At 36.2% G+C, this 19,178-nt stretch overlaps 1 protein-coding gene across 1 annotated transcript; it reads left to right on the top strand.

Annotated features, from left to right (window-relative positions):
• Nucleotides 1-15,762: 15,762 nt before the first annotated feature.
• On the top strand, nucleotides 15,763-18,058 carry LOC138402885 (uncharacterized). The gene is made up of 2 exons (XM_069501427.1): nucleotides 15,763-15,899; nucleotides 16,407-18,058. The coding sequence occupies exon 2, from the start codon at nucleotides 16,433-16,435 to the stop codon at nucleotides 17,369-17,371; it is 939 nt and encodes a 312-aa protein (XP_069357528.1). The 5' UTR covers nucleotides 15,763-15,899; nucleotides 16,407-16,432; the 3' UTR covers nucleotides 17,372-18,058.
• Nucleotides 18,059-19,178: the final 1,120 nt, after the last annotated feature.

The following is a 19,178-nucleotide window of genomic DNA, read 5'->3' as shown; positions in this document are numbered from 1 at the left end:
CTTTTAGAAGTTGTTGCTAATAAGATATTAGCTACGAAGGAAGTTGGCATTCAAGCAGTTTTAGAGGCAGAGGGTGTTGGCAAAGTACTCGGGGAGCGAGCTACTAAACAAAATAAAACATGGTTCCACACTTTGAAAGTGGGTCCAAAATGGAAGAACTGCTCTGAATGTTACAAGGAGCTCCGCAATTCAATGTCAAGTCGATCAGCGGTTAGGAGAGTCAAAAGGACCCCGACTCTCTGCGTTGAATGCAACAAAGTTATGTGCACTTATTGTTTTCAAATAACGCATCCTATTATTAAACCAACCCCTTAATTATTAATAATGTTATTATGTATAATAATTTCACTCCTCACGCCCCATTTTAAGTTTTTGTGTCAAATTTAATGTCAAAAGTATGATTTTAGTCCTAGTCCTTATTTTAAAGGTGTACAGCACTTTTGCCAAGACAGTTGACCTATAGAGTTAAAATGGCGGATGAGGAGTCATTTGTACGGACTATATATTAGGAATTTTTAAAACGCACTCGCCATAATATTTGCTCAATGTGTCAACTGTTATCTCAAAAGTACGTTTTATGCCAAATCTAAGGGTAAACCGTAATTTCACGTTGACAGTTGACACAGAGAAAATATGGCGAGTACGTTCTTAAAATGTATGTATTAAATATGGTCTTAGTTTATTTTTATTTTTTTGATGAGGGCCAGTAGAGCTAGCGCGCACCACGGTAAACCGTATGTTTTTCCCGCGCAAATCTGTGAACTATACATAGAAGTGTGCGCACTGCGGAATTATTTCCTCATCGGATTTTGATAGACTAAAATTAAAATTTGCGGATTTTAAAACGCACCGCAACTCATCGCACCGTAGTGCGCGCTAGCTCTAACTGTCTATGGCATTGAAATTGTTACTATGTGCTTTTGTGACAACTCTTGATACAATAATTATTAAATTATGTAATTAAATAAAAATAATACAATAATTGTTAAGTTTAACGTCACAAATTGCAGTTTTTGAGTTTTTGCAAGTAGGTACTAAAAACTAGTAGCTTTGTCAAAAACAGAGGAATTTTGAAAAATAGATTTTCTGACAAAAAGTATACTACGTTCGACTAGGTTTTTAGTTTGTTTGTACGTAAGGAGATATCTGCTCGCTAGAAAGTTTTGCTATATAATAAATATTATTATAAAAACATATTCTCCTCTAGGTAGATATTAAGTTTATTTGTCTCGTTTGAAGAGCTGCCGCCGAGTTTCTTGCTGGTTCTTCTCGGCTGGAAAAGCGTTCTGAACCAGTGGTAGAGTCAAGTTTTATTTCCTGTTTTATTCTTCGTGTATCTAGTTTATTGTTAGTATAGAAATATTTGTAATATTAATTTATCTGTTTTAAAATGGTAATTAAAGCTTAGTTCGTGGTCAATATCGCCTGTTTTCTAAACCTTTGCTCTAAGCCCATAATGGTAAGCGCTTACTGGGGTAATTTCTCGGTCCATTTTCCTGCAGAATTTTGTGGCATATGGAAACTGTATGAAGTCGCAAACACTTAAACATATTATTAAGTCACAAAATTCTGCAGGAAAATCGCACGGTGAAATTTTGCAGTGCGAAATTACTCTAAAGCTGTTCTCAAACTATCAAAAGAGCCGCAACAAATTTCCCACTTTTGAAAATTTGAATAATATGAATGGTCGTTCGCTTCGGAAGCGTTGAAGAAATGCAGATCATCATTCATCACCTTTATCAACCGTTGGATATCCACTGCTGGACATTTATGTCTCTTGTAGGGACTTCCTTGCGCCACACGCCAAATACGCATGATTATAATGAATCACTGGCTTATTCCCGCGACTTCGTCCGCGTGGATTACACAAAGTTCAATCCTCTATTTTACCTTCTTAGGGGTTGAATTTTCAAACATCCTTTCTTAGCGATATATAAGTCATATTAATAGGTATCTGCATGCCAAATTTCAGCCCGATCCGTTCAGTAGTTTGAGTTGTGCGTTGATAGATCAGTCAGTCATTCAGTCAGCTTTTCATTTTTTAGACTTTAATTTTGCACCACGGAGACACCGAGTTCGATTCTCTACAGGAGCCCTTTGGTAATAAATCACTAATCATACCATAACTACGAAAGTGTGTTTGTTTGTTAGTTTGTCCTTAAATCATATCGCAACGGAGCATCTGATTGACATGATTTTTTGCATGGGCGTAATTAAAGGCTACTTTTTATCCCACTATAAGAGTTCCCACGGGATTTTTAAAGACTTAAAAGACAGGTTTAGTCTGGTATTTATATTTTTTTTATAATTACAGATGCATTATTTTATCATTCAAAAACAGGCAGCCAAAGAATACGGATTGGCGCCTACGATTTCAGACCACAGCCTCCAAGAAGGGAGAACCAGATCAAGAAGCGGTGGTTGTGCGCTACACACAGCTGGGGCAGATGCAAAGCGTTGCTTATTACTATTGATGATGAAATAGTGGTGATGAGAAATGAACATAACCATTAAGAGGGTGTAGACTGCTCCAAACTAATATTAGGCTCTCATTTAAATACAGTGGACCCCCGGTAATCCAGCCCCTGTCTAATCCGGCACCCCTTATAATCCGACATGGAAATCTTCGCTAATGCATGATTGAACAAGTTATAACTTGTACGCACCATCACTATTGTGCTCGATGCGTAGAGTCTTGATTCTGATTGCTAAGTTTGAATTTGAAGTTTGAAGAATATAGCCGTGCGGTCTAGCGTGAGTTCATTGTTTTCTGTTTATTCATTATGTATTACGTATTCGTACCTAGTAATGTCATCACAAACTCAGAAGCGAAAGCACAAAACACTGATAATTAAAGCAAAATGTGATATTTTAGACCGCCAAAATCGTAATTTGTCGGATTACAAGATAGTCTTTTGTAAAAAAAAAACCGGACTATAGGGGGTCTTAGGCAGTACTCTATTGTCCGACATATTAGATAGTCCGACACTGCCCTGCAAAATATTTGTCGGATTACCGAGGGTCTACTGTACTTTGGATAGTACAGTAGACCCTCGGTCACCAGTCAAACTCAGTTCACAGTGACAAGGTCGTATAGGGCCGCGTATAATGCAACTTTTATGAATTTCAGCAAGAAGCTACTTGTTTACTTGTTACGTCAGTTAAGGAAAAATATATTATAATTTATAATATTTATTTCTATTTTAAAGAAATATTAATATTTATTCATAAGACATTGTTTTCACTGTTAAAATATGTTTAGTGTTATATTTTGGTTCTTGTAGGCTCAGTTTTTTGTTATTGACATATGTATTTGTTTTTTTCCACATTTGTTGAAAATGTGGCCCAGTATAGTCCGTACAAAGTGACTCCTCACGCGCCATTTTAACTCTGGTCAACTGTCATGTCAAAAGTAGGTACGGTTCACCTTTAAAACAAGGACTAAAAGCGTACCTTTGACATGAAATTTGACACAAATAGTCAAAATGGCGCGGGAGGAATAAAATTTTACGCGTTATGTTCATATTTTTGTAAAAATAGAGTCCAAATATTGTCTTTGCATTTTTTTATATAAGGTAATGGCACCTTCGTAGGTAATTTTATAGTAATTTTAATGTTCTAAATGTGTTTTTTTATGTTACAGGTATTAACTGACTGATTGCCGTATCAGTAAGTAAGAAATATAATGCGTATACCTACTTACAAAATGAGATCTCACTCACCATTTTTTTAACTCTATGTGTCAATTACTGTTACGTCATAATTATGGTTCACCTTTGAAATAAGGACTAAAATCGTACTTTTGACATGGCAGGTGACACAGAGTTAAAATGGCGAGTGAGTTCTCATTTTGTACGGACTATATTTTAAGTTTAGTTGTACTCTTTTTGCTTGAAGGGATAAAATGTTATTGGTTTATTTAATTTTTTTCTTATGTAATTGTCAGAAATTAAAGAAGGTGTTGATTGCATAAACGTGATAATAATATATTATAAAAAGTCTTTGTGTAATTCAATTATCCCCAGTATCTCTATTTGGACTTAAATTATTGATTTATAATAGTTATCAACTAATGCTACTAGGGGTTTTCTTGGGATAATAATAACCTAACCCAGGCTATTAACTGATCGATGGAAAGCAGCCGACGAGAAATACGAAACACGACTAACTTACCTATATTTCTTCAGCTAAACCCAAATTCATAATGTCAGACCACGATCCTGTTATCCAAATTAATAAAAAAATAACGATTTTTTTTCGAATATGTTAAAGACGCCATATTTTTTTCAGATCAACCTCAATTCATAACGTCGAACCGCGGTCACCCTTTGATCCTTCTATCCGGGTACAGATACAACGTGAAAGCCAGCATTATGGTAGGAGAGCATAGCAAGAGGAGGTGGCATTGCTCCACTCACAAAGACAGAGGATGCCGAGCTCTCATCACCACTATTGACGATGTTATCATTAAGATAAACCATGTGCATAACCATTTACCACCATAATTAATATAAATTCTCCCGGCTGTACTCACATAGTTAGTCGACCGACGTGAGCCCGACTAGTTTCGAACCCATCCGGGGTCCTTTTTCACAGGGACTCAGCTCGCAACGTGTCGTGGTTGAGACTACGTGCTGCTCGCGCCTTTACCACCACCTTGAAAAGAGCAACCGCCGAGTTTCTTGCTGGTCTTGCTGGCTTTTCTCGGTAGGAACGGCATTTCAAACTACATTTCGACGACTCAAAAGCACTTGTAAAAGTTTAGTTGAATAAAAATATATTCTATTCTATTCCCTGGAAGCTCCTCTTTAAACAAAATAAAAAATTCCTAAGGATATGATAGATTATTTTTCTATTAGATATCTGCTGCATATGTAACAACAAAAAATAATTTCAAAATTGCCGCCATGAAAATTAAAAAAATGTTATCTCTTGTAAGGAACCCTTCGTGTGTGAGTTCGACTCGCACTTGGCCAATTTTTTATAATCTGCTAAACCAGGTAAATCTGAATTTCATAACAGAAATGGTAGAGGTGCGTGCCCAGGATCGAAACCCCCCGACCTTCTGAATAGAAAGACAATGTCTTAAGGCGCAAGTGCCGAACTTGACTTTCATACATTTCTCTTTTCGATTATTCTTGAAATATATAATTTTTTTTAATTTAATTTGTTTTATCATTTGTTTAGGACTTTCTATAGTCTATCATTGTTTGGACTGTTATTAAATTACTTTATTTCTATTTTACAGGTGAACCTATCTTCATAACCTCACGACGCGGCAACCAGCTGATCTTACTTGAGGGTTACAAATACTCTGTCAAAACTGTCAGTCAACTCGGTTCGACTGTCAAAAAGCGGTGGCATTGTTCGACGCACAACGGACGCGCGTGTAGAGCGATCCTTACTACACTTGATGATGAAATCATTAAACTTAGCGGCACTCATAACCACGGTGTTGTTCTATTAAAGGACTAAAGGACTGTATTACATGATCAACCCATCGCCGGCTCACTACAGAGCACGGGTCTCCTCTCAGAGTGAGAAGGGTTTGGCTATAGTCTACCACGCAGGCCATGTGCGGGTTGGTAGACTTCACACACCTTTGAGAACTTTATGAAGAACTCTCAGGCATGCAGGTTTCGTCACGATGTTTACCTTCACCGTTAAAGCAATTGATATTTAATTAATTAAAACGCACATAACTCCGAAATAGAGGTGCGTGCCCGGGATTGATCGCCCCACCTCCGATTAGAAGGCGGACGACCAGACAGACAGACAGATAGACAGATAGATAGATATATAGGTAGATAGATAGATAGATAGATGGGTATATTAGATATAAATATAACATTGTATTATCACCAGTGGCGTGCACAGTGTTCGAAGCCAGGGTAGGCATTAGTTAGGTAGGAACCTGTTTACATGCAGGTCATATTGAAAAATATGCATTGAGCTATTACAACTGGGGTAAGCAGTGCATTTATGCCTCTATGACCTGCACGCCGCTGATTATCACTATTCTATACATGTATTGCGCTCCCGATCAGCCAGTGATATTACTACTACACTGACTGCCGCATCAAGCTGAACTATGATGCTCTGTCTGTTTGTATTTTTTTTTAATTTTTGGCTGAATAAAGGTTATTTATTTACACCACCGTGCATTAGTCCCCACTCGGTACACCGTGCCTCTATACTCATTCTATTTGCCGAGCGACTCAACGTCAATGTGAACTATGCGACCTAGTCGTTCAGCTGTAGGTCGATTCCGGAAAATCTGCATCAATCATTATTACAATCGCAATCGTTGTGATTGGCTGAATTTATGGTATTCTTGTTGCAACAAAACATTGTAGCCAATAGTGAGCGAGCGTCAACCAATCAGCAGTGATTGCGGTCGTGACATAGTAACTGTCATTTTACCGCAATCGAGCTCTTGAGTCAAAAATGTACAACACGTCGGAAATATCTGCGCATTTCGCTGGAATGCGCTTCCCCTCACGCTTCCATGCAGCTCGCTCGTTTTCGCCTATCCAGTACCGGTGCCAACGCAAGCGCGTTGCATGACGTCACTAAACCAGGTTCTCAGATATTTCCAACGGGTTGTACCTTACGTTAAATAGCGTTCAATGAAAGTAATGGACTAAATTATTTTTGATTTTGACTTTAGTTTCTGTTTACAGATACAACACTTAAACCAACTGAAACTCAAAAATCTCCAACCACGAAAAAGGAACTTCAACCACGCTACGAAACTTCAAAGCGAGGGTACAAACTGATGCATCTCGGTGGTTACAAATACTGTATCAAAACCGACTCGATAGACGGTGACATCGAGACTACCTGGTGGCATTGCTTCACTCACAGCAAGGAGGCTTGCGAGGCGACAGTAGTGACACAGGACGAGAAGATCATCGCTAAGAACACAGTCCACGATCACAAAGATAGACGTTCCCGAAGAGATAGAAAGTCTCGAAGAGATACAAATAGTCGAGCGGGGAAGAAACCGAAAAAGTACGAGTCGAACTCGCGTGGATTGCGTTCCGTACGATGAAGATATTATTATAAAGTACTAGCTGATACCCGCGACTTCGTCCGCGTAAGTTTCGGTTTTTAAAAATCCCGTAGAAACTCTTTGATTTTCCGGAATAAAAAGTAGCCCATGTCACTTTCCAGTTCTTTAACTATACCCGTGAAACAAAATCACGTTTATCCGTTGCTCTGTTGCAACATGATTAAAGAATAAACCAATAAACAAACAAACACACTTTCGCATTTATATTATGGGTCATAGTACTATATCAAAACCGAGTCGATAGACGGTGGAATTGAGACTGGTGGCACTGCTTCACTCACAGCAAAGAGGCTTGCGAGGCGACAGTAGTGACACAGGACGAAAAGATCATCGCTAAGAATACAGTCCACGATCTCAAGGATAGACGTTCCCGAAGAGATAGAAAGTCTCTAAGAGATACAAATAGTCGAGCGGGGAAGAAACCGAAAAAGTATGAGGCTTAGGCGCCGTCCTATTGTCATCGCTCACGCGATGATGCGATGCGATTTCATCGTGCGAATGAAATACAATATGAACGCATCGCATGATCGCGCGATCTTCAATAGGATATTCAGTAGAACACAGTTTGGTTTGAACGCACGGGACGCGCGAACATTTTCATGGGACGCACACAGCGTTCCGTACGATGAAGATATTATTATAAAGTCATTGAATATAACTTCGTAAGGACAGGGCCATTGAACAAGCAAAATGGCACCGATTCATTGGTCCTAAAATGTTTATTTAGCACCAATGCAACCTCGGTGACGTCTGGATTTCAAACGGGTCGTTCATTAGTATCTAAGAGGTGGCGCTGATTTATTTGGTTCCAAAACCGTGAAAATTTTTGTTCTCTTGACCATATCTTGTCATTTATATCGATGCTAAAAATAATTTATTTTTGACATAGGCATCATCCCCATTCTTTGTACGTTCGGTGGGACGCTTCGAATCGACACAAAAAAATACCTGTTATTTTGTATGGCGTCAGCACTAGACTGAAGTTTCGAGCTGATGGTATATTTTTATTTCAGCTGACGTCAAAATGACGTCATTTCGATGTTAATGAGACATGCTTCCAACGTAATAGCAATTTGCGGGACTTATAACCTATGTAATTATGAGTGCTTGTACACATTTAAAAAGCCTTTACCTATTACAGATTTTTACACTAAGCCGATTTTCATGGAGTCAAGACGTGGAAACCGACTTATACTATACCTAGGTTACCGATACCACCTGAAAGACTATAGGAAGCCAAATGATATATATTATGTAATGGATAATAAAAAGTTGCTTTGGAGGTGTTCAACTCACAACGGGCGTGGTTGTAGAGCTACTTTATATACCTATGGGAATGATATAATTAGTGTCAATTCTGCACATAATCATGGACCTGTAGTGACGTAATAACTACCTAATGCAATATCTGAATTCATCAGAAATCTCTGTATATAAAAATGATTCGCTAAATGTGTTGCTGATCGCAAATCTCGAGAACAGCTGAACCGATTTCGTTAATTCTTTTTTATAATATTCCTTGAAATACGAGGATGGTTCTTACGGAGAGAAAAATTTAAAATAATCCTGAAAAATAATCGACTGTTAGGCGGCACGAAGTTCGCCGGGGCAGCTAGTACCTACATATTACAATAAAACCTTAAGCTATCCTTATCTAATTACTATACAAATCATGCCCGCCTGGAATGGTGCCAAGAATACTGGCTGCAATTTTGCGCTGGACAGCCAGGCTGATCCATTACGCAAAAATGAGCCAGCCCTTCTGTCACCAGATGAGGCTATTAATCGCGGTGAAATGTCTCGTAAAACTTAATCAGAATTTAATTTTAATAAATGTTATGTAATACTCATGTGTATTAATAGAAAAATTGTTTATTGGATTGTCTCATACAGTTTTAGTACAATATAATACTTCAAAATTGTGTTAGTACAAATTAAAACTGAAAGATGGGTAACCTTTAAAAATTAATTGCAGGTACTACAGCACAATTTATAACTTCAATAAGAGGGAATGCTCTACTCGTCTGTGAGGGATACAAATATTCCTTGAGGACCTCGAAACTATGTCAATACACCCTGCAAAGGAGATGGGTGTGCGCCACCCATAGTAACCGTCGCCATCGATGCTACGCGTCTGTTGTCACGTTAGACGATACTATTGTTAGAATAAACAATACCCACTGCCATCCACCTCAGTTCCCTGCAGGCAGTAGTGCATTACTGTGCACGCCGGATGTAAAGCAATTTATACCCCAGTAATTTTGGAAGGACGAGGCGAAGGCGAGCACATCCAAATTTAAAAATTTTGCTAGCGCCTCGTCCTTTTAGACTAAACCCCCGACCAGACTGTTGTAACAAGTCCTCCACATCGGTCTCCATCGACAGTTTACTACAGTGTTTACAACGAATTTTTGTTGCAAACAAGGTGTTACACTGTTGTAAACCGCCGGTGGAGACCGATGTGGAGGGTTTGTTGACAACAGTCTGGCGGGGTTTAAACTGTTACGTATAATAATATAATTACGGCATAAGACGCCATCTATCATTGCGGATGGTAGTTTGAGATTTACCAGAGATCGACCGATCTCTGGTAGATCGAGATAATTCCGACCATGTTTAGTAGGTACCTACTTTTCTCTCATTTGCGAATAAACAACCTTTTTATTCATCTTGTCATTTTATTCAATAAATCACAGCGTCTTTTATGCATTTATGAATAGCATTATGATTAAATTCCCAATTAAAGTATATTTTCCTGAAATTCCATATTTAAGTCAGAAAAAGTATGTACCCTGCCCTGTACCACTACCCTTGACGTTTTTAGTTAAAGATGCGGGCAGTACACGCCTTTTTTAGGCTATTGATTATGTCTTAAAAAATAGGGCAATAAGGAACTAAGACGTTCACGGGGTTTTATTGCAGGAATCGTTCAATGGGTTATAAAAGAAGAAAATACCGCGGAGTTCTAAAACCCACACTTCAATAATTGTCTATGATAAAAATTATAAATAGAAATATTAGACGACCCTATTCACTTCCCCCTGGCAACGTTACTACCAGTGTAGATTTTTACTGGCTAGGGGAGATAACGTGGTGGGTGCAAAGTAATTCAGTTATAGCTAACTTCTATCAACATTCTTTTAAAAAACGTTATATATAAATGATTGCGGTAAAAGAAAATGAGTCTGGTAAAAATATAAAGGAGGTTCTCAGTTCATTCGTCATATGTTTTGTATGTGTGTTTGCGGATATTTTGTTTATTTATGATCCGCTTTTAATGTTTTTTTATTTAATAGGTTTAACATTATTAAAGATCATGGCACCACGCAGAAAGCTAACACGTGAAGAACGATTGGAGAAAAAGCGTCGAGCAGAGAAATTGCGCTACCAAAAGATTAAAAATGATTCACAAAAGTATGAATTGCAAAAGCAAAAAGAAAAGAAAAAATATTTTAAGAAGAAGGAGAAAGGAATTATAAAAACTGTTGACCAAATGACTCCCAAAGAGCAACGAGAGGCACGAAAAATATGGAAAAAGAAAGCAAGAAAGCGTAAGCAACGACTTGCCCTTCAACAGGTTACTAAAGTCCCGGTTACGCCACCTAATTCGGATGATGATACTCAAATGTCCCAAAAGAATTTTGATATAAGAACTATTAAAATTGAATGCGACTGAGCTAAAAGACAAACATATTTCAGTAATAAAGTAACAATAAATAATCTAAAAACTTAATTAACACGTTAATTAAAGAAAAACTTATATTTATTTCAACAGCAAATTAGAAGATTAATAATGAATTCTCCAAGTACCAGAGACACAATAAAGACAAGTTACTATTTGCAGAATTACTTAATCAACAATAATAATTGAAAGAAAATCAAGAAGAAAGAGAATTGAAGAGATCTATTCTTCCAAATGAAAAGGAAAAACAATTTTATTTATTAAAAAGTTACTTAATTTCATTCATTGTTTTATAACGTCAAACTCTATTCCCTGGTCAAAAAAGTATCTACCCTGATCTTGATGTTTCTATTCTTACCACTATCATAGAAAAATTGGATAGATTTATACTAATAGGTCATTCAGATTCAGATTAATTTTACCACCTCAAAAGTTGCTAATATAATAAACTAGCTTAATTAATTACATTTATTTACATAATTGCTAATTTATATAGTCAAAGAAAGGGAAAGAACGGCTTCATATTGTTGTGAGGGTACAACTCACTCATGATTCATTTAGATTCAGATTTATTATCCCACATCAGAAATTGCTTATTAAGCAGAATATAACAAATTGATCTGTATTACTTAACATAATAACAAATATTCATATAGTCAAAAAAAGAAAACCCCTTGATACTGTTTTCAGGGTACAAGTACTCTATGAAATTTTGGATATATTCAGATTCATTTTACCACATCAGAAATTGCTAACTAAGCAGAATATAGCTAATTAATCTATATTGCGTTACCAAATTGGCAATATGCATACACTCAAAGAAAGGAAACCCTTTAATACTGTTGTCAGGGTAAAAGTAATCTATGAAACTTTAGATAGATTCATACTCATAATTCATTTAAATTAAGATTCATTTTACCACATTAGAAATTGCTAATTAAGTAGAATATAACTAATATATCTGTATTGCTTTACAGAATTGCCAATATTCATACAGTCTAAGAAAGGAAACCCTTTGATATTTTTGTCAGGTTATAAGTACTCTATGAAAAGTGTCAAAAGAATCGGTACTTCACTACAGAAGAGGTGGCAATGCTCAACGCACACCAACAGAGGTTGTTGCGGCACTGTGATCACTTTTGACAATGTGATCATAAGGTTAAAGAATATCCACAATCATGCGCCTGTTCAAGGATTTAAATAATGATTTTGTTTTTAAAACGATCGATAATCTCTTTGATGTTTGGTTAGATAAGGTCAAGGCCAGTAAATTAAAATGGAGGCTTTAATGCCAAAAGTCCATTTTTAAATTTTTAGTAATGTTTTTGTAATTTAATTTTTGTAAATATTTTTTTTAAATGTAATTTGTAATACTTAAGTCGATATTGTAAATAAATAAAAGAAAAATAGTCATATTTAATAGTAATCCATAATAATAAATGCAAAAGTGTGTCTGTCTGTCTGTCTGTCTATCTGATACCTTTACACGGCTCAACCGACCCAATCTTGACAAAATTTTGCTCAGACGGATACGTATGCTCTAGAACGTAGATATAGGATACTTTATATCAAGGAAAATCTAGGAGTTCCCGCCGGATTTTTCAAATCCTGAAGTAATGGTACCGTTTTCCATACAAAAGTAGTTTGGTTCTCATTTGAATATAAACCAACCAAAGGCAATGTTTTGTCGATACGTTTTTGAAACAAATATCTATGTCTGTAGTTTTTCAGATTTCTGTAAAAATGTGTACGTTTAAAGTTACAGATTTACATCTAAAATCATTTTTTTTAATAGATATAGCGAGCAAACGAGCAGGCGGGTCACCTGATGTTAAGTGATTACCGCCGCCCATGAACATTTGCAGCACCAGAGGAGCCGCCGATGCGTTGCCGGCCTTTTAGGAATTTGTTGGTCCGCCCCTTGAATAACCCCATGTTATAATCTAGTGGGAACACCGCCGACACTTCTTCAAGCTTCAAACTTTTATGAATATGAATGATGTGTAATTGAGAGTAGATTTCGAATTAGCAAAAAAAATGCCACTCCGACGGTCGTTGTGGCGTTATTCATAGGATACGATGAAATGAGAACCTAACAACTTTTGTGAAGAAAGCGCTGGGGAGCTTGCAAGGGTTCTTCCTCTTCATAATAATTAATTCTTCTCAAAAATATTTTCAGATGCTATACCAGAATTCATATACTCTCAGAGAGGACACAAGTTGATATTGCTTTCAGGGTATAAATACTATGTGAAAAGTGCAAGTCTTTTGGAAACGTATCCAAAAAGAGATGGGCTTGTTCTACTCATGTCGCCCGCGGATGCAAAGCCTACATACATACGATTGATGATGAAATTGTATCACTAAATACCGTTCATAATCACGATCCAGCGTCAATGAAAAAGATTATCAATACTAATATGATTGTTAACTATTTATAAGGTTTTTATAGTTAGCTCAAAATAAATGTTTTTTTTAATCTTTTCGATTAGTCTGACAAGATATGGTTTATTGGTTTCCTTATAATTGAAATGAAATTAAATGAATATGTTTTATATTAAACATAACTTGGTTATTACTTTCATGCAGTCCTGGCTCCTAAGCTAGGTAAGCCTGTGTAAGTCCCGCAAATTGCTATTGCGCTCATCATTAACATCGAAATGACGTCATTTTGACGTCAGCCGAAATAAAAATATACCATCAGCTCGAAACTTCAGTATAGTGCTGACGTCACTAAAATGGTGGCGACGCACATTAGCAATTTGCGAATTTTGCAGGACTTATAAATATAATGCAAATACTTTACTTTTTTGTTATGCTGTCTGATCTTAGAATGAGTACGTGCTTTTGTGAATGTGTGTGTGTGTGCGTGTGTGTAAGTTGCCAAACTTCTCTTTCGATTTTGATATATGGTATAAAAATTGTGAATTTTCAGAAATTTTAAATTGTAACATGAAGTACATAAAGTCAAATCGTGGTAACCTACTACTTATGTGCGAAGGCTACACATATTCAAGAAAATACAAGAACCGTGAAGCAAGGAGGCAATTGTGGCGGTGTTCGTCCAACTCCAGTAGAGGGTGTCCTGCTGTATTAGTAACGTTGGATCGTTCTGTTGTTGGTTTAAAATATCGGCACAATCATACACGTAGATAAAATATATGATCGGGTCATAATAACACAAACGGCGTCAATGTGTTATTTATTTTGTAAGGTTAAACAATTGGTCGAATTAAGAATTATTGGTTTGTGCTTCAACCAAAGATTTTTTCTGTACCTTTCTTATACCTCAAGAAATTATTTGCTAATATATATGCAATAAACATTGGCTTAGTGGCTTTGTTCTCATTTAATTAAAATCTTCTTAGACATTTTATGTTTTTGACAGTAGCTTCAATGATCATACATAAGCATCGTGCCCATGGACGGTGTATATTTTTATAAATATTTTATTTATAAAATGTGTGGTGGTTTAGATGATATTTTCGATTTGTAATTTTTATGTTCTAGAATAAGTTTGGTATTTTTGTTTTTTGTATCTTCCTATTAAATAAATTTTATTTATTAGTTACCTAAATTGTTTTTTGAAAATATATTTCTGTAAAATTATTTTTATTTCTTACCAGCTGTTTTCATTCACGGGCGGAGAGGAAAGAAATTAATAAGTCTTGGAGGTTACAAATACACTTTACATATAGAAAAACAGATTGGAGGACTGACTAAATCAAGATGGCGGTGTTTGACACACTGTACAAAAGGATGTCGAGCCATAATTTATACTATAGATGATGTTCTTGCTTCGGTGAAGGATTGCCACAACCACTGATTACGGACTATGGAACACAATTTGTGTACCAGTGGGCCGGGCCTACTATCAATTTTGTAAACTTTTATACTTGGAATATCGACTGAGAACTGGCATCTGGTATCTTAATTTATAGGATGAAAAAACAACTTATATCCTTTAACTAAATAATGATTGTATATGCCTGCCAGTGTAGGCACCTACACTGGCAGGTGTATACAATATACAATGTACAATTAGAGTCCCCGCAGACCACAAACTTTTTATCACCCGATAGTTTGGTCGGTTTCTTAATCAGTATGAAGCTGTATGTAGGTAAGTGCGCAAATTATAACGATTACATCTTCATACTGATTAAGAAACCGACCAAACTATCGGCTGATAAAAAGTTTGTGGTCTGCGGGGATTCTAAAGCTTTGCTAGTGTATAATGTATTGTGATATTCAGATTTTTGTTTAAAACTAAAAATTATAGTGCATAAATTTTGAGATCGCACTCGATTTAGTCCTTAATCTTAGGGTAATGACGTAATAAATATGACGAGAGCGTTCTCATTTATTTGTACTATGTCAATACGGAGTACCAAATAGCAATCTAAAATTAGAGACAGGACATGTTGCCAGTTCACAGTCTATATATGCATTTATTACTTACAAATATTAGGTTTTTTCTTTCTTTCTTCTTTATTTCTTTCAAATATTAAATAGTTATCGTATAACTTGTTAACACACATTAAATATTTTAACCGGTGTGTGTTTTACAAACACATACTTTTAGGGTTTTCGAATAAACATAATATTTGCTAAAATTATGTTAATACAGTGTTAAAATTTATGAAAATTAATGTTTTCTTTTATTTTCATATTAATTGTTTACTGACTACTAAATATTGCCTTTGGCTGTAGCTTCGCTGACTCGAAATCGGTCTAGCTTTATCAGAGGCTAATGGACCGATTTTGACGTAGGTATTCTGAGTTAGGCGATCTGATATAAAAGTTGTGTTCCTTTGCTTCTCTTTGTGCATGTGCAGCTTAAACTTGATGCAAATGTCTTCTTCTTTTCTTGTTTGGTCGCTTTTTGAAGCAACTCAGTCAGCTTTGTCACTTTGTCAGAGTCTTTGACAAAGTAGTCTGTGACATTTGCTTCAAGAGAAGCAAACGAACACAGCTATTAATATAGTAGATACCTTTTTTCAGGTGAGACTGCACATTACATAGTGGGAAAACGCGGCAAACGCTTACTGAAATTGGGAGGATTCTTCTACTCGATACATCGCGCTCAAAGCATCGGGTCAAGTTTGAAAACTAGATGGCGCTGTAGTCTTCACAGCTACAAAGGTTGTAAAGCTTATGCGTACACGATTGATGACGTCACCATTTCTGCTTGCTCAGAACACAATCATGAATGTCCGAATCCCATGTAAAGACTGTTCGCTTAGATGCGGTCACCTTTGTTTGACGCATGCCACAAATTAACTATAGAACTCGAGGAGTAACATATGTATTATACAATATATATGTAGGCGAAACCGGCTTTACTCACGTATTGAGTCGACGTTAGCCTAGCCCTATGTAAATTTGTATATTGCATCGGCACATAAAACGTTGTTCTATGGATTTTTTTCTAAAGAGAGAAGGAGTTTTTGCATATAATATGAGTCTCCGTAGTTTATGTATATAAATGACTATGTTCTACGTTGGACTATATATTTAATATACGATTTTGTCTAACCAAAAAAATACAGTGTTTTGCTATAATGTGCCTTTTTAGTTAGGTCAGAATTAGGTTTTTAGTTTAATGATTATGAAGCATCACTGCACTGATTTTAATTGCTTATTTTACAGAAACTCTGGAGCAACACAATTACGAAATGGCGGAAGTATGGACCAATATTTTTGGAAATGATGAAATTGCCAACGAGGATGAGCATGATGATACTACCTGCTACCAAGCAGTCTCGCCCCCTTTTACTCTACAGAAAACCACGTCAGAAGAGCCTAGTGATACCTATAGTCCCAGCTCTGAGGTATTCTCGAAAAGAAAAAAAACAAAGAAACGTTTACAACACAAAAATGAGTGGTTAGACATGAAACGGAAATGCCTTACAAATCTTGGAAAAAGCTACGTATCAAAAAGAGGAAAACTAGTAGACAGCAAGGTGATGGGTAAACCCTGTAACTGTAAGAACAAATGTGGGACTAAAATGACAGAAGAGCAAAGGCTAGAATGTTTTGTTAAGTTTTGGAAACTTGGAAGCAAAGAAAAGCAGTGGCAATTTGTTATAGAATTTGTTAAAAAGACTGTAAAGAAGCGACGCTTAAACCGCAATGTTCCGAACAAAAGGCAATATACGTTCAAATATTTTTTGCCTCTTATATCGTCAAATGCTAATATTGAAGCTGATAATATTAAAATTTGTAAAACGATGTTCTTAAACACGCTTGCTGTAAGCGAGCGAATAATTAGGACAGCCTTCCATAAATACAATCGCAGTACAGGTATTGAGCAAGATAATCGAGGCAAACATTCAAATCATAGATCTGTGATAAATGATGAAATGATAAAAAGTGTATGTGATCATGTTACGTCGTTTGCCCCTGTAGAATCATACTTTATCAGAAAAGATTCCACTAAGTTGTACCTAGATGGCAGTCTCAGTATTAGCCGAATGTACAAACTGTATAATGAATGGTTTGATGCAGCTGATAAGGTTTATTCATCAAAAGTACAAACTGAGAGACAATATCGAGATATTGTTAATAAGAATTTTAATATTGGTTTTCACATACCGAAAAAAAGACCAATCTAATATATGTCATATATACCGAAACAATACGGAACCTGCCGAAGAAGAAAAAGTATAGCCACGAACTACACATACACGCAAAGAAAACTGCACGAAATTTAAAACTAACAGACAAATTATTAATAAATTGATATCTCTCTTAAAATATTTGCACACTATTAATTTAACATTTTTAATGGCCTCTGACTGACTTGTTTACTTCCATCTTTTTTGTACCAACGTTCTTGTAAAGAAATGATTAAGTATATGTACCTATGATATTTATTTACTGTACATTTCAAAAACTTGTTTCGAAAAGTTTCTTGTTTTTTGGTTATGAGCAAAATTTCAACTAAGTGCGATGTTATTTTAAGCTTTAAGATTTACTAATTCATTGTTTATTGTCAAAGCTATTATTGGTATAAACTCCCTAAAACTAAGTCGTATGTTGAGATAAAGCGTAGTTGATTCCAACTATTAAAGTTGTAGCTTATGGTATTATATCAATATTTTTTTGTTCCGTGTCATTTATCAGCAATCAGCCGGGGGACTTTATAAGCAGATTATTTGTGCTAAAGAGCAAAGGCAAAGTTCATACAAATTTTTATCTTGAATGGGTCTATGTAAGAAAAAATATGAATACCACAGGGGTTCCATTACTTAAACATAATCACCAAGATTTTTCATTTCAGGATTCATCCAAAAAAATTATATTAATATTTTTATATTTTGCAATTATGAAAGTAATGTACTGGTTACATACCTACTCTTTGGTTGGTTGTATATACAAGATTGATGCATTAATATTATCAAGTAAAAACACTTTACTTCGGTCTCAACGGCAGAGACAACGCTCTATGAAATAGCTATCTCTTTCTAAAGGTCGATGTACAATATTTTTTGCCGGCTACTGAACCCTAGTTGTATTTGGACTTTACGAAAGGATCTACGAGCTGTCTCAGTCCAGCGGTTCTGGTGGGAGGATTTGGCCGTGGCTAGTTACCACCCTACCCGCAAATCCGTGCCGCCAAGCGATTTAGCGTTCCGGTACGATGCCGCGTAGAAACTAAAGGAGTGTGGGTTTAATTAAAAACTGCCATACTGCTTCCAGGTTAGCCCGCTTCCATCTTAGACTTTTTGCAGTCAAGGGCAAACTTGTACCTATCTGTATTAAAAAAAAACCTATAATGACTAATTTACAAACTTTTATTCCCAGATCCAATATTTATCGTCGGCAAAAAAGGCAGGAAACTACTTAGAGTCCACGGTTACATATACACGTTGCACATCCAGAAAGACATAGGTGGACTGGCGAAGCTCAGATGGCGATGCTTGACCCACTACATGAAAGGCTGTAAAGCTGTCATACACACTATCAACAATCGTATAGTTTGCGCCAAACAGTTGCATAATCATTACTGACTTTGCTATTTTCGAATTAAATCTTCTTTAGACGCGACTCGATGGGACATCTATACCTACTATGTACATCGAGAGAAACTCAAATCTTTTTTAAATGGAAGTAACGCCGTATGGCCGCCAAACAGAACAGCGGTGTTTAGGCCTACAACTGTCAACAGTCGTATAGTGTGCGCCAAACAGTTGTATAATCATTACTGACTTTCCTATTTTCGAATTTAATCTTCTTTAGACGCGACTCAATGAGCCATCTATACATACTAACTACATCGAGAGAAACTCAAATCTTTTTTATATGAAAGTAACGCCGTATGGCAGCCAAACAGAACAGCTGTTTTTTAGGCCTACACACTGTCAACAATCGTATAGTGTGCGCCAAGCAGTTGCATAATCATCACTGACTTTGCTATTT

This window comes from Maniola hyperantus, chromosome 10, assembly GCF_902806685.2.
Source record: "Maniola hyperantus chromosome 10, iAphHyp1.2, whole genome shotgun sequence".
NCBI classification, from domain to species: domain Eukaryota; kingdom Metazoa; phylum Arthropoda; class Insecta; order Lepidoptera; family Nymphalidae; genus Maniola; species Maniola hyperantus.
The sequence above is the reverse complement of the archived record's forward strand: the minus strand, read 5'-3'. Positions and strand labels throughout refer to the sequence as shown.